Source organism: Thalia democratica, chromosome 1, assembly GCF_965202585.1.
Source record: "Thalia democratica chromosome 1, ktThaDemo2.hap1.1, whole genome shotgun sequence".
NCBI classification, from domain to species: Eukaryota; Metazoa; Chordata; class Thaliacea; order Salpida; family Salpidae; genus Thalia; species Thalia democratica.
In genome coordinates this window covers 47,160,114-47,174,662 of record NC_139165.1, presented here as the reverse complement: position 1 = coordinate 47,174,662, position 14,549 = coordinate 47,160,114, and the positions used below count along the sequence as shown (strand labels likewise).

General features: G+C 28.4%; 2 protein-coding genes across 2 annotated transcripts; both read right to left on the bottom strand.

Moving 5' to 3' along the window:
• Window positions 1-1,363: 1,363 nt before the first annotated feature.
• Window positions 1,364-2,979, bottom strand: LOC145833746 (amidophosphoribosyltransferase-like). The gene has a single exon (XM_082940918.1). It carries the CDS (start codon window positions 2,977-2,979, stop codon window positions 1,441-1,443), a length of 1,539 nt encoding a protein of 512 aa, XP_082797044.1. The 3' UTR covers window positions 1,364-1,440.
• A 126-nt stretch (window positions 2,980-3,105) lies between these two features.
• Window positions 3,106-7,011, bottom strand: LOC145843926 (26S proteasome complex subunit SEM1-like). The gene is made up of 2 exons (XM_082951208.1): window positions 6,970-7,011; window positions 3,106-3,647 (listed from the first exon to the last, which is right to left on the bottom strand). Exon 2 carries the CDS (start codon window positions 3,614-3,616, stop codon window positions 3,404-3,406), a length of 213 nt encoding a protein of 70 aa, XP_082807334.1. The 5' UTR covers window positions 3,617-3,647; window positions 6,970-7,011; the 3' UTR covers window positions 3,106-3,403.
• Window positions 7,012-14,549: the final 7,538 nt, after the last annotated feature.

Below are 14,549 nucleotides of genomic sequence, written 5' to 3'. Positions count from 1 at the left end.
AGTTTGATATATTAATTGCTTGTAAGTTCACTTCATCAATACAAGCTTCGTAACCTTCTTAAATTTGAAGTAAAATGATTTTTTATAAACTTTAAAATAGTTATAAAAGTAACCTTTTATCTTTCTTTCATAAATATTTGCTTGTTGACACCTAGTAACCTTTTGAACTACTCAATTTATTATAATTTATGGCTTTTTCAAACCTTATGATTCATTAATAATAGTTATTATTATTTAAAAAATCATTTATCATGTACATATAATGACTTATTTAAAACTGCTAACATGAAAATAACATAGAAAATAGTTTTAAAGAGATTGTTTTGGAAAGTATTTTTGTTACTTATCATCCGTAATAACTGTCATTTGAAACATAATAAACCATGTTAGAACAAAAATCTTAATAGCATGACACGTTGAACAAGCTTGATCAAATTATAAAACGAATTTCATGAGACTCAACTTTGGATAGCACTTTCAGATTTTACGAATAAAAAGGGTATTAATAATTGTTGAGACTTCTACACGATTAAACTTTATAAATAGGACTTTTTGACCTGTGTCTATGTCCAACAGTCTTATCAGACAATTTACAAAGCTTTGAATTTCATTTTTTAGATAACTGGTTTAAAATATTGAAGAAGTTTCAATGAAAAAACTAAACAAAAACATATCATTTATGTTTTAAACCAATGTTATTACAAATATTATATGCAAATAACATCGCATCTATTTTGTGTAGTCTACTCCATACGGTCTTTTTTTAAATTCTTATAATTTTAAGAAGTAAAACCACTTAAGATAAATACAGAACCTTGCGGCTAACATTTAGAATAAAAACATAAATTTATGGCTATTTGGGCTATGAAAATATTTTTATTTTTAGCTAAATTCTACTATTTATTGCTAAAAACAATAATAGTTAAATAAGGTGCAAGTATTTCAATATTGTTTTAATAAAACAAGTTCTGAAAGGCAAAATTAAATAAATCCAAAACAAAAAGTTGTTCAGTAAGCAATTTGTACAGAAAAAAAAAACTATGGTTCCTTTCCAGATTGAACCATAAGCTACTAGAATGCTTCAAGTAATAGACAAAAAATATTTTGTTTTAAAACAGTTGTTTTTAGTAGATTATGAAGTTTAATCATAAGGTAGACGTGAAGTTAATGATTTGAATATACATAAAACAGCTTAGTTGTGGTGTCAGAAAAAACTATGATTTCTATATACATCAAGTAGACTACATGCAGACATTACAAAAGCAGGTCTAGCAGCTAATGAACCTAAAAAATAAAAACTATAACTTTAAAGTACCGACAAATACTTAAAAGAAGATAACGGTAACAAACTCTAAAATATACCTAATTATCGATCAATATAAATAACCGTTTTATTAACTACTTTCTTTTCTTCTATGTACAGCTAACTATACCAACCCTTTACCATTCTAAATTGACCGGGTAGTTCTTGGTCAAACAAGCTGTGCAGTGGCCAACTTTTTTGTTTGTTTTACCAACCTTGAGCTTACTGACCCCGTTTTCACCTACCAAACCGTCTTCGTGGGCGGGACCCCTCACGGCGTGAAGCAGACCTTTGAGCGACAAGTACTGGACGGAATCGGCGTTCAAGAAGGTGGCGATGTCGTCCACGTGAGTGTTATTGGCCAGCAGCTCGTCCGAAGTGGGTATGTTGATTCCCATGTAGCAGGGACTTTTCACCGGCGGAGAAGCGATTCTGACGTGAACCTCAGTCGCGCCGCCCTTCCTCAGCATTTTAATGATGCACTGCATCGTGGTCCCTCTCACGATCGAGTCGTCGACCAGCACAATCCGCTTGCCCCTAACGTTGTCTCGTATCACGCCAAACTTCTGTTCGACCGCCAGCTTGCGAAGTCGCTGAGTCGGCTTGATGAAGGTGCGGCCGATGTAGGAGTTCTTAGCAAGCACGTCCTCGTACTTGATGCCGGATTGGCGGGAGAAACCGATGGCCGCCGGAGTGGCGCTGTTCGGGACGGTGCTGACGAAATCGGCTTGGACCGGAGCTTCTATGGCGAGCATGATGCCCGAATCGCGGCGTGCATTGTACACCGTGTTTGAACCGTAAACAGAGTCCATGCGGGAAAAGTAAACGTATTCAAAAATGCAAAAGGCGGAATACGCGCTTCCGTCAGGGCGGGGTACAATAGATCCCATTGTCGTGAAGCCAGACGAATCAATTCTAACAACTTCTCCAGGATTTACATCTCGTATGAGTGCAGCTCCAAGCGACTGAAAGACGCAAGACTCTGAGGAAACGACGTAAGCTTCCGCGGAAGGATTCTTATCACCGTTGAGAGAAGGAGAGTTGTCAAGGACTTTACCTAAACAAAGAGGCCTGTTTCCGTACGGATCTCGAGCAGCATATACTGCTCCACTGTGCAGCACCAACATAGAGTAGGATGTGGGCGACCGTTTCATCAGCCCTTTTATTCTGTCTGCAATGTTTATTTGTCCGTTTTCAGAGTCCAACGGAAGACACATGATTTGCGTCAACAGCTCGCTGTCAGAACTTGTAGACAAGCCCACTCCTCTGGCTAGTATCTCCTTTCGGAGTACTTTTTTGTTAACAAGCTCACCATTGTGCGCTACAGCCATGGCTCCATACTGCATGTTTACAATAAAAGGCTGGCAGTTTGAAAGCTCAGACTTGCCGGACGTTGAATACCGATTGTGCCCAATGCCTGCAACACCAGTTAGACGGCTGAGATTTTCCGAATTGTACACTTGCGAAACTAATCCCATCCCCTTTTTTTGGTTTAAAGGAGAAAATGAATCCTTACCTCCCGTAACAATACCACTGCTTTCTTGGCCTCGATGTTGTAAGCCAGTGAGGCCCATGGCAATGGAGCTTGAAAGTTCGAAATCAGTGGAGGCCGTAGCAACAACGCAGCCAAAAACAGCGCATTCGTCATATAATTTGTCTTCTGTTAGCTCAACCATTGTAATCAACAAGCTATTAATTATAATATTTTCTTGAATTGGAAGTATTTTAAGTATAAATAAGATTACTAGAACGATAGGTAAAAACAGTATTATAAAACTTTTATATAAAAACACAACTTTAAATAATATCAATTTTATTATTTTATTATACCAACAAAATACTAGTCTATTAGAGATTAAGTCACATTTTAAATAATAACTATTTTGTAAATTTAACACAATAAACTATTATATTTTTTGTTTCCAAATACTTATCAAATAAAAATTGAAACATAGTTGAAAAACTACTTTAACAATTAACTCTTTATATAGAATAAATTTAGTACATTTATAAAACTTTTACTACCTTAAGCATTTTACAAGCACAAAATAAACAAATGTTAGTGACTTTGTTTACAAAATAAATGCTCTAAGAAAGAATTTATTTTTTCACTGAGTCAAGCACAGCCTTCAGTTGCTTGCTGAAGTCGTCTTCCTTGTTGTCGTCATCCCAATTTTCCTCCCAGTGGATCTGCTTTTCTTTCTCAGCTTCGCCCCACTCGTCAGCCGGAAACTCTTCGAACTCGTCGTCTTCTTCCAGGGACTCCTTCACCGGCTCTTCGTTCTTGGGCTGCTTGGCTACCTTGTCCGACATTTTGTGTAATTTGATTTAAGAATATCAAGTTCTGCAAAAGAATTATAAAGTTATTTTAAATAAAAATTATCTATAAAATTATATCAAGTTAACTTTTCCTGCTTATTAGAGTTTCCACCAGAATAGAAAACTGTAAAAAAAAAACAGTATAAAAGTTAAAAATAATTTAAACAATTTTTTAATACTTTTTTATCAAAGGCTATAGTTACCCTTACAAATGTTTAAAAAACATTATCGTTTTTTTGTTTTAGAAAATTTTCAGTTAAAATAAAAATGTTTAAAAATCTATAGCTAATTGAATTATTTTAATTCAAAAATTTTTTTTACATGGGTGTTGATTGCTTAACTACTATTTATAACACTAATTCAATATTAGAAACTAAAGCTAAAATATTCGTTTAAATTAGAAGTAAAATTCTATTTTGGTTTTAATAATAGTCAAAATTTGTAGTCTTGAAGGTTTTTTTTATTATTCAGATAATTTGCTTTAAAATTAAAAAAGTTCTCTTTAAACTGATATTTATGGATTTTCTATGATACAGTGGAAGAGCTATCAATCATAATAACTTATGATAAAATAACAACAACTTATTTTAGAAAATAAAAATGTTTGCAAGGTGTACACTTTTTTTGTTTATAAACTTAATGTTTAAAATTCAGATTTTGTACTGACACAATACTTATCTTTGATATTTATGTTAAATAATAAAATCTACTATAGTTTATACAAAAACAAAATAAATGTCCTAATTTGAATTATAGAAGCTAAAAGCTAATTTGGTACGAAAATTAAAATTGGCTCTTGTGTGAAAACTTATAAAATTTAGGAGGGCAATGATTTGAATAAATTTGCTCAAATAACTCATTTTTTGGCTGTCTTAATAAGTAGAAAGTTTTTTGTGGGATATATTGTTTTAAAAGGTTTGCACTGAAAAGTTAAAAGCAAATGCTTAAAAGCATACACTTTAGTAAACTTAAATTTAAACCTGGCTCACAGACTTAACTAAAATTTCTATTTATCCAACACCAACAGTTTTAAACAATTGTTTATAACTCTTTTGTAAAACTCCTTAAAACCAATATGTCCCACATACTAGTTTTTCTTGATAATTCTATTCAAAAAAGATATTTTAAGCAAATTTGTTGAGAAGACTGTTTATCTCTAGTTTATAACACAGTTAAGTTACTTGTTATTATAAATAAAATACTATCTAACTTGTAAAAAGTTGGAAATACAAAGTTAAAGTAAGCTAATTTTATACGTATCATTTTATATTTAAGGGCATAGGGGAGGGGTCAAACTTTTTTACTAAAAATAACATTGGCTCTCATATGAAAGCTCAAAGTATAAACTACAAGCCAGTTTTTATAGAATTGAAAAATATTATTCTTCTCTTTCATTTTTCTTGAAGAAGTTGTCACTCTTTAATTCAAAAAATTCTGCCTGAAAGACTAAAATTTAAGCCTTGAGTAAGAGAAAAAAATACTCCCAATAAGTTTGAAAATCAATCTATATCATATAAAATGAATTACTATTTAGACTCTGTAAGGACATACTAGTTATTGAGCAATTTAGTAATATTAAAGTTATAAAAACTGAAATGTGAATTAGGAAAAAATACAATTATCCTGTTTTTTTCAAAAAAAAAAATCCTGAACTAATCGAAGTTTATCTAAAATTTTTAACAAAGCTGAATATGTGGCAACTCTGCTTCAACTACAAGCAAATCTTAATTTTTGCACACAAAAAAAAGGTACCCTCTATAGTTTAAGATCAGCATTTTAAACTTTGTGAATGACCTGTCCAATGGTTGTAATTTTTTATTCTTTTCTCTTTACTTAAAGATAGTTAACTTTGCCAACAATTTAAATTATCACTTGAGCAAAAAAAGTCTTAAAATATGTTTGTTGCAATAATATCAATAAACTACATTTTATACTTTAAACACAACTTGACAATTTTTCTAAACAAAAACTGTATAGTGGTAAATTCTAAATATATAAAAAACATAAAATCTATCAATTCAAAACACATTTAAAATGGTTTTTTTAAATACCCATTTATTACAAGCTATACTCAGGGTTGCTTAAGGTTTTCTGAGCTTCTTCATGGTTTTTAGATGTAAAAGTTTTTTAGTTTGTTTTTAGTGTATTCAAAGTAAAATTTTAAGGTCTTAGATAGTATTGAAATGTTTAAAAGATACTATAATGATACTTTAAATGTGTTTTATGATAAAAAATATTAAATAGTACAATAAAAAAACGTTTGTATAATGTATTTGATTAAACTTTCATATATAGTCCAAGTTTTATTTTTTTACTTGTAAAAATGGTTCAAATTTTTAGGTATTTATTTGATTTTGTTCAATTTCCATGTAATTCCACTTCTTTTCTAAATTTATAAAATTCCAGGTTTTCCAGGATTTTTTTGGCAACATTGTTTTAATGTACTGATAACCAACTTTGGCCTAAAGCTACTTAATCTCATTTAATTAGAGCTAAATTAGCATAAGTTAGACTAATCCATATTAAATCACTTAAAGATAAAAAAATGAAAGGAACACAATAACATGTTCAAGGGTGTAAATCAGGATTTCCCTTACGGATCTATATTGCTCTATTTTGGCAAAGGCCAATTATTTGCAGAGTCATTTCTAATACAAAATAATTTGTTTTTTAAAGGCACCAACTTTCTTTGAGAACTAAAGGCATAAATAAATTGATTGTATATTACAAATTTATCTTAAGTTAAGACCTTTATCTTAGTACATATAAGTACTATATATTTAATGGTTGTTTTTTGTAACTTGTTGGCTTAGAGGTTCTATTAACTGTATTAATATTTGCAATATTTGAATGGTGCTAGATCAAAACTTGCTAATTAGCACATATTATACAAAAAGTGTGGAACTAAGTTTGAAATTTTATGTAACTTTGTAAGAAATTTTAGCAAAAGGTTCTTACTGTATTTTACAATAGCTGAGAATTATTGTACTTTACAAATGTAAAATTTATATTATAATAGAGCTAACACAACTTTTTTAACGTCTTTTATAAGTCATCAAAAATTCATGAATTTTAATTAAAAGTTTTCTGCTCATTTCTTTATCAAATTTTCAGTAGGGAATTGACTAAGTTGTCTCACTTTGAAATATAAAAAAAGTTAGCAAGTGTTAGTTCTAAAAACTAAAAAAAATGTTTATTAAGCTTGTTACTTAAAAATATCACACTGAAAAGAAAATAATTATAACACCTAAAAGAAAAAAAACATTTAAAAAAACTGTTTTAAAGTCATAAATACTAGCCAGAGTCTTCAGAAAAACTGCAAACAAGTCGAAGTAATTTCAAATAACCTGAAGAAGTTTGAAACCAATTTGTAGTTGGTATGTATTTTTCTAATATGTTTATTTCTTACCTAACAAAATTGTTCAAAATTAGAGATTTTTCAAATAATATTTTGTTTTAAGTTTCAATATAATCTATGTCTATTTTTAAGTTTCAAACTTCAGATTTCCATGTAAAATGGCTAGTCTGATCTAAATATACTTACATACACATAACTATGACATTTTTATTCATCAGATTAACGTTTTAAGAAACTTTACTTAAGGGCATAGGGGGGGGGTAAACACCCTTTTTTGGTTTTTTATCTTTTTTTATGTAGCTTTTACTAAGCTACAAGATGTTTTTTACAGATTATAAAAATTCAAAATAATTTTTGAGATATAGCCGGAGGCAACAATAGGATCCTTATGGGAGGCACAAACTAAAACGGCAACAATAGACTATTTCACTAAAAATCTATCTTCTCCTACGTTTTTTGAGATAACTACCTCAAATTTTCAGGAAATGTTCCTTGATAAATTTAGAAAATTCTGTCGGAACAGAATTTGAAAAAATTAAAAAATAAAAATTTTATATAAATAATAAACAAAAAAAACAATTTTTTTTTAGTTTTTTTGTTATGAAATTTTTATTTTTTAATTTTTTTAAATTCTGTTCCGACAGAATTTTCTAAATTTATCAAGGAACATTTCCTGAAAATTTGAGGTAGTTATCTCAAAAAACGTAGGAGGAGATAGATTTTTAGTGATTTCTAGTTATTTGCCGTTTTAGTTTGCGCCTCCCATAAGGATCCTATTGTTGCCTCCGACTTTGACCGGCTATATCTCAAAAATTATTTTGAATTTTTTAAATCTGTAAAAAGCATCTTGTAGCTTAGTAAAAACTATATAAAATAAGATAAAAAACCAAAAAAGGGTGTTTACCCCCCCTATGCCCTTAACAGAATAGGGGAGTGGAGGTCCAACATTTTTTTTTACAAAAATTAACATTAGACCTTATATAAAAGCTTGTTATACATACTATAAGATACTTTTTAACAAATAAAAAATATTTATTAACATTTGAGATATTGTCAGTTGTGTAAAAAGCTTCCAATACAACATATAAAGAAAGAAAAATTCATTTCTGATTTTCTTGGAATTTTTAAAAATTCACTAATAATTTATCTTCTTTTTCATTTATTGGTCAATTATGGAAATGTACCTCGCATTAATCAGGCTTGCCACTGACTTTTGGCTAATTTTTGTCAGGTTTTCAAAATTTCTTCCAGGTTTTTAAAAGTACTTGTTTTTGTATCTATTTTCATTTTAAACTTAACTTTAAGGTAAAAAACTGTGTTAACTAGTATACAAACGTTGAAAAGATACTGTAAAGCTACTTTAAATGTGTTTTTTAATAAAAAAATTTTGATAACGGCAAAACATTTTTATCAATATGGTAAATTTTTTGTGTCAAATCAAAATTTTTCTAATTAACATGTAAAAATTGTTTAAAATTCCAGGTTTTTCCAGGTTTTTAAGTGATTTTTGTTTCAAGTTACAGGTTTTTTCAAAATTTCTCAAATTCCAGGTTTCCAGGTAAAGTGGCAACCCAGATTAATAGAAAATTCCTAGAATGTAAGAACAAAAACTGAAATTTAAAAAATTTATGACCAAAGTTAATGAAAAAAATCAATATTTTTTTAGTTTTTTCATAGAAAAAATATTTTTACTCAAAGTAAAATTCCTACAATAGAAATAATAATTATTTATTTTAAATTAAATTGACTCGAGAGAGTTTCAGAAAGATTGTGGGAGATAATAAATTTTCAATGGAATAGTTTTTTTTGCGTTTTTATTTTTGTCCTTCCATTAAGCTTTCCAACTTTGTACCCTGGGCTAATTCCTCAAAAACTAATTATAATTTTCCAAAACGGTAAAAAGCAACTGATAGCTAAGAAGATCTTTAAAACAAGATCAACATGTAAAAAAGTTCCTTTTCAACAACATTCTATAATCTTTAAAGATCCAGAACTTTCTTCAAAAAAAATTTTTTTTAATAAAAAGTAGACTCACTCATACTTCTTATAATAAATTTATATTAAAGAATTAAATGTAAGTAACTACTTTCTAAAAAAAATACATTTATCAACTTAAATTAAGGGCATAGGGGAGTATAATTTTTTTTCTCAATTTGATCTTACTAAGTTGAGTTTTAACAAAGCTTCAAGTTACTTTTTACTGATATTTAAAATTTAAATCCATTTTTGAGATAAAGCTTATAAAGTCAAAAACTACAATAGGTTCTTATGGGAGGTGCCAACTAAAAACTACTAAAAATATAGCTTCTACATTTTCTAAAACAATTACCTCAAACTTTCAGGGAATGTTCCTTGCAATATCAACAAATTTCTGCAGCAACAAAATTTGAAAAAAAAAACTATGACAAAAAAAACGAACAAAAAAAGTATTTATGTTTTTTTTTTAATAATTTATATTTCTATTTTATTTTTATTTTTGTGATGACAGAATTTTCTAAACTGCAAGGAGCACTTCCTGAAAGTTTAATGTAAATATCTCTAAAAACATAAGAGAAGAAAGATTTTCAGTAAAATAATCTTTTTTTTTTGCATTTTTAGTTTGTGCCTCCCATAAGGATTCTATTGTAGTCTCAAAATTTGACTGGATATATCTCAAAAAATGTTTGGAATTTCAAAAATATGAAAAAAGCAACTTGAAGCTTTATTAAAACTCAACAAAACAACATAAAATTGTGAAACAAATTATTTACCTAAAAAACCTGATGTTTGAGAAAAAAAATAACATGAGTTATACTAAAAAACAACATTTTAGCTTGAATTTTACTAATTAAACCAGAAAATTTTTTAAACTAGCTGGAGTTGGCTTGAGTTTTTTTAAACATCAACTAGCCTGAATTTGCTTGAGTGTGTGGCAGCCCTAGAAGAAAGGTCTCCTAGGCATTCAACTACACACAGGGTTGCTACTCTTGGGCCTGAGTGACCGGAAACTTTACTGAGTAACCTTAAACTTCCTTGAGTTTTTTTCAAGTCCTTAATTTTGATTAAGTATAATTCCATATAGATTTAACTCCCTAATATTAATTCTAAGAATATTGAATAACTAGCCGCAAGGCAAAAAAAATTCTAAATCAGCACTTGAAAATAGTTAAAATTCTTTTGAACAAAATATTGAAACTGGATTAAGGGCATAGGGGTAAACAGTGTCTTTGAAATTTAAACTTTTTTGTATATAGTTTTTACTAAGCTACAAGATGCTTTTTACAGATTTTAAAAATTCATAAAACAATTTGAGATATAGCAGGAGTCGGAGGCAACAATAGGTTCCTTATGGGAGACGCAAACTAAAACTATTAATTTATCTGTTTTAATTATCAGAGTTGCCACTCTTTGAACAAAAAAGCCAGCCTAAATGACCTAAACTTAGCTTAAGGCCATAGGGGGGGTCCGACTTTTTTTTTTCACAAAAAATAACTTTGGCTTTTATATGAAAGCTTTAAAAACAAACTACAAGCCTGTTTTTATTGAATTCAAAAATATAATTTAACTTTTGAGATAATTTATTTTTTGTAAAAAGTTTCCTATACAAACGTATGGATCGCCAATTTTTTAAGGTCAATTTTTTTGGAAATTTAAAAATTCACTAAAAATCTATCTCCTCCTTCATTTTTCAAGCAATCTTCTTCAAATTTTTAGGAAATGTTCCTTATATTAAAAGGAAAAAACGTTACTTTAGAATATAAATAATGTAAAAAATTAATAATTTTATCACAAAAATTTTAAAAAAAAGTGTTTTTTTTTTCTAAAAAAATTGTATTTTTACAATTTTTTTTAAATTTCAAAGTAACGTTTTTTTGTTATTGTATAAAGATTAGACTGTGAAAGTTTAAAGAAGATTGCTTGAAAAATGTAGGAGGAGATAGATTTTAAATGAAATAGTCTTTTTTTGCTGTTTTAGTTTTCCCTTCCCATAGGAAACCTGTTATGCGGCCCGACTTTGACTGGTCATATCTCAGAAAATAATTTGAATTTTATAAAACGATAAAAAACATCTTCAAGCTTAGAAAAAACTCTTTAAAATAAGATCAACTTGTAAAAAACATGTTTTACCCCCTATGGCCTTAAGTTATACTAAGTTGGCCTGAGTTAGCTTGAGTATGACAAAACTGTAGAAAAATCAACAAAAAACTAAAAATAAACTTAATTAAGCTTAAATTCAAAATTATGCTAAAATATCTTAAGGATTTATTATTAAGAAGAATTTTAAGTTAAAAATAGCTAGAAGTATAGGAAAATATCTAAACTAGTCTAAACTTTGCAATAAGCAATCAAACAAGCCAGATTTTTTTTTTTACTTTTAGTTTAAGTTAGTCTGAGTTTGAAAAATTTCAAACCAGCTTTGGTTATCCTGAGTGTGAGGCAAACATGAATTAAATGTTCAAGTTCTTATAATATTAAAATATTGAAAATATAAAAGTAAACCTCTAGTAAAAACCTAGGATGGTGTTGAACCAATATCAAACTGAAAATTTATTATATTTGATGTATTTTTTAACCATAATTATAGGCTAAAAATCAATGTTTTAAGTCTAATTTGTTTAATCTAAAAAGATACTTTGTTTTAAACAAGATTTATAAATATATAGTAAAAATTAGATTTAATTATGTTAAAGTAAAATATAATCAACTTTATTTTACAATATTGTAATCAATATAAGTTAATGTATTGATATAATCGCTTTATATTGTCAAATAAAAGCGATTTAATATTAAGTTTTATTAGTTTATGTTAATAAGTTTAACTTTATTTATATATCAATAAAATACAATTTTTTAGTTGAAAAATATGACCAAAAATGTTGAATATAATATATTTTCAGTTTGATATTGGTGCAACACCATCCTAGGTAATTTAGGTAATTACCAATGATTTTACTAAACAAATAATGTGCCAACATTTATTTGTTCATAACTTTTTTTTTATAGGTTTTATTAAAATTTTTGAGCAAAATAAGTACTAAGACAACTTTTAAGATTATTAAAAGGAAAACTAACTCTCACAATTATGAGAAGAGACTCAAATTTTCTGAACACTAAACCTATAGAAAATGCATAAATATACATTTATTTTAGTCTAAGTTAATTTCTATGTATATTAAAGTTAATATATTATTTTGTGCATTAGTTGTTAAGCTCACTAGTCTCTATTTAAATTGCAACTTCTTCAAAAAGTGCTTATCAGTACAAATAAATTATTTTGGCTTTATTGGTTGTGAATAAACAGTTCAGATTCTTGCTGCAAGATTGCATATAATAACAAATAGTAATGAAATAATTATAAAGCATATTTTTTGTAAAACCAAATAACTTCTTACTACTCAAATAATTTTATTGTAATTATCCTTGTCTAATGTAAAAAATTTAAATAAGACTCGTAGATTTGTTGAGGGTAAAGAAATAATTTTAGCAATACTTGAATATATTTCCAATAAATTTAAAATAAAGTAAGTCAGTTAGATTAATTACAAAGTTCAAGAGAAAGCGTTTGCAGAAAGCGTTTGCAAGATTAGAGTTAAGATGGTACGTTTTTTCGACATCATTCAGTAAGCACTATACTTACTATATTTACTATATTGTCCTGGACAAGACGTTAAAAGGTATCCGTGGTGTGCGACCCGATAACCAAAAGGTTCTTCGTGCACTAAGTCCTAAGACCAAATATTTTGAGCGTCTCTTTTTATCGTCCAATAAAATACAACTAATCTTATTTAGCACTGTACAGCACCGCACGAATATTAACAGTATTTTCCACTACAGTCCAAAATCAGCTTCGTTCTTACGAGTAGAGTTGCCAATGTTAAACCATTTAATTAACAAAAAACTACAGGGCTTGAAGAATTAAGTACTTTAAATAAACTTTTAATCAGTGAATTTATTTCTGAAAACCCTGCTTATAAGTAATCATAACGCAGGTTGCAGACACAGTCACAACTTGTGACTCACAAGTCACAAGTCACAACACGACTCGCGCCTTTACTCACTGTTTTGACTTATTTTGACCAGCAATCAGGTGCATCATTACTTTTAAACATAATCTCATTTAGTTAGACTAGTAACTTCTCTCAAGTCGCGACTGTGTCTGACTAATAAGTTGTAAAAGAATGAAACCGGTCTTTAATTGATACAGAAGCCAGAAACTGTAGTTGAAGATCCATTGGTGCTAATTGTATGACGGCAAAAACGTCAAAGTTTCACTGACGGAAGCAAGAACACTGCCAGTTTAGTTATCTTTTTCCATTGGTTGAAATTAGTTTTTGTAGAAATTTTTAAATTATAAATCTCTTATATTAATTAATATTGTCTCCGACAAGACATTAAAAGGTATCTTTAGTGTACCTGTGTACGACTCGATAACCGAAAGGTTTTTCGTGTACCATGTCTAAGAACAAGAATTTCGAGTTTCTTTTTTTTCCCTCAATAAACTGTATTATTAAATGTATTTTTGGCTATTACTAGCGAAGCTATAATTACCAACTATACTACAAAAATCGAAAATTCTCAACACTAAATACTTGATACAAAATAAAATATTTTAAATAAAGTTTTCACACTCGAATATTATTTACATAAATCATTGTTAGCTAAATTAGTAACTATAAGCAAATTATTTATGGGTAAATATAACTTAACATAATATAGTGAATGTTTTGTATGCAAAAATTAAACAGCTAGAACGACGTCATCTTTCTAGAACTAGCTTATGCTTTTGCGACTTAACTTCTTAACTATTCGCTGTTTTTTATGTTTCTATTGTTTGATAAAGTAGGTATTATCAAGTTAAATGTAGAATATACCATGTACTTAAACTGAACAAATATTAACAATAGATATTAAAATACAAATAATGCTAAGTTTATAACATACTAAGATTTATTTAACTTAAAGTGTCAAATACTATATTTAAACAATTTTTTACTGATTTTAAAAGCTATTACGTTTTTATACTCATAAGTAAGGAGTCTATCTTTTTGGATTAGTGTAAACATTATGTTTACTACAGTCAACAACAATTATAGTCAACAACAATTATATTAACAAGTATTCGAACCACCCGTCCATTATCAAAAAGAACCTACCAAAAATGATCGAAAAAATACTCAATAGACTCTTAAAAACCGAAGAAACTTTCAATAAATCAATAACCGGATACCAGAATGCTTTAAAATCAACTCAAATTTTAAACACAAATTTAAATACTCAAACCACCAAAATAACCAAAACAAAAAGAAATCAGCACGAACAAGAAAAACAATCTACTTCAACACACACTACTGTCAGTCAGTAAGAAGTAAGAACCAATATAGGTAAAGCTTTTCTGCAACTAATAGATAAACATTTTAAAGAAGACCACAAGTTAAACAAAATAATAAACAGAAATAATTTTAAAATTTAATATAGCTGTATGAGCATTATTCAGAATTTAATCCAAAAACATAATCGAAAATACTCAAAAACAAAAAACGATGAACAAAACGAATCACTTTGCAACTGTCGAACAAAAAACAAACGTCC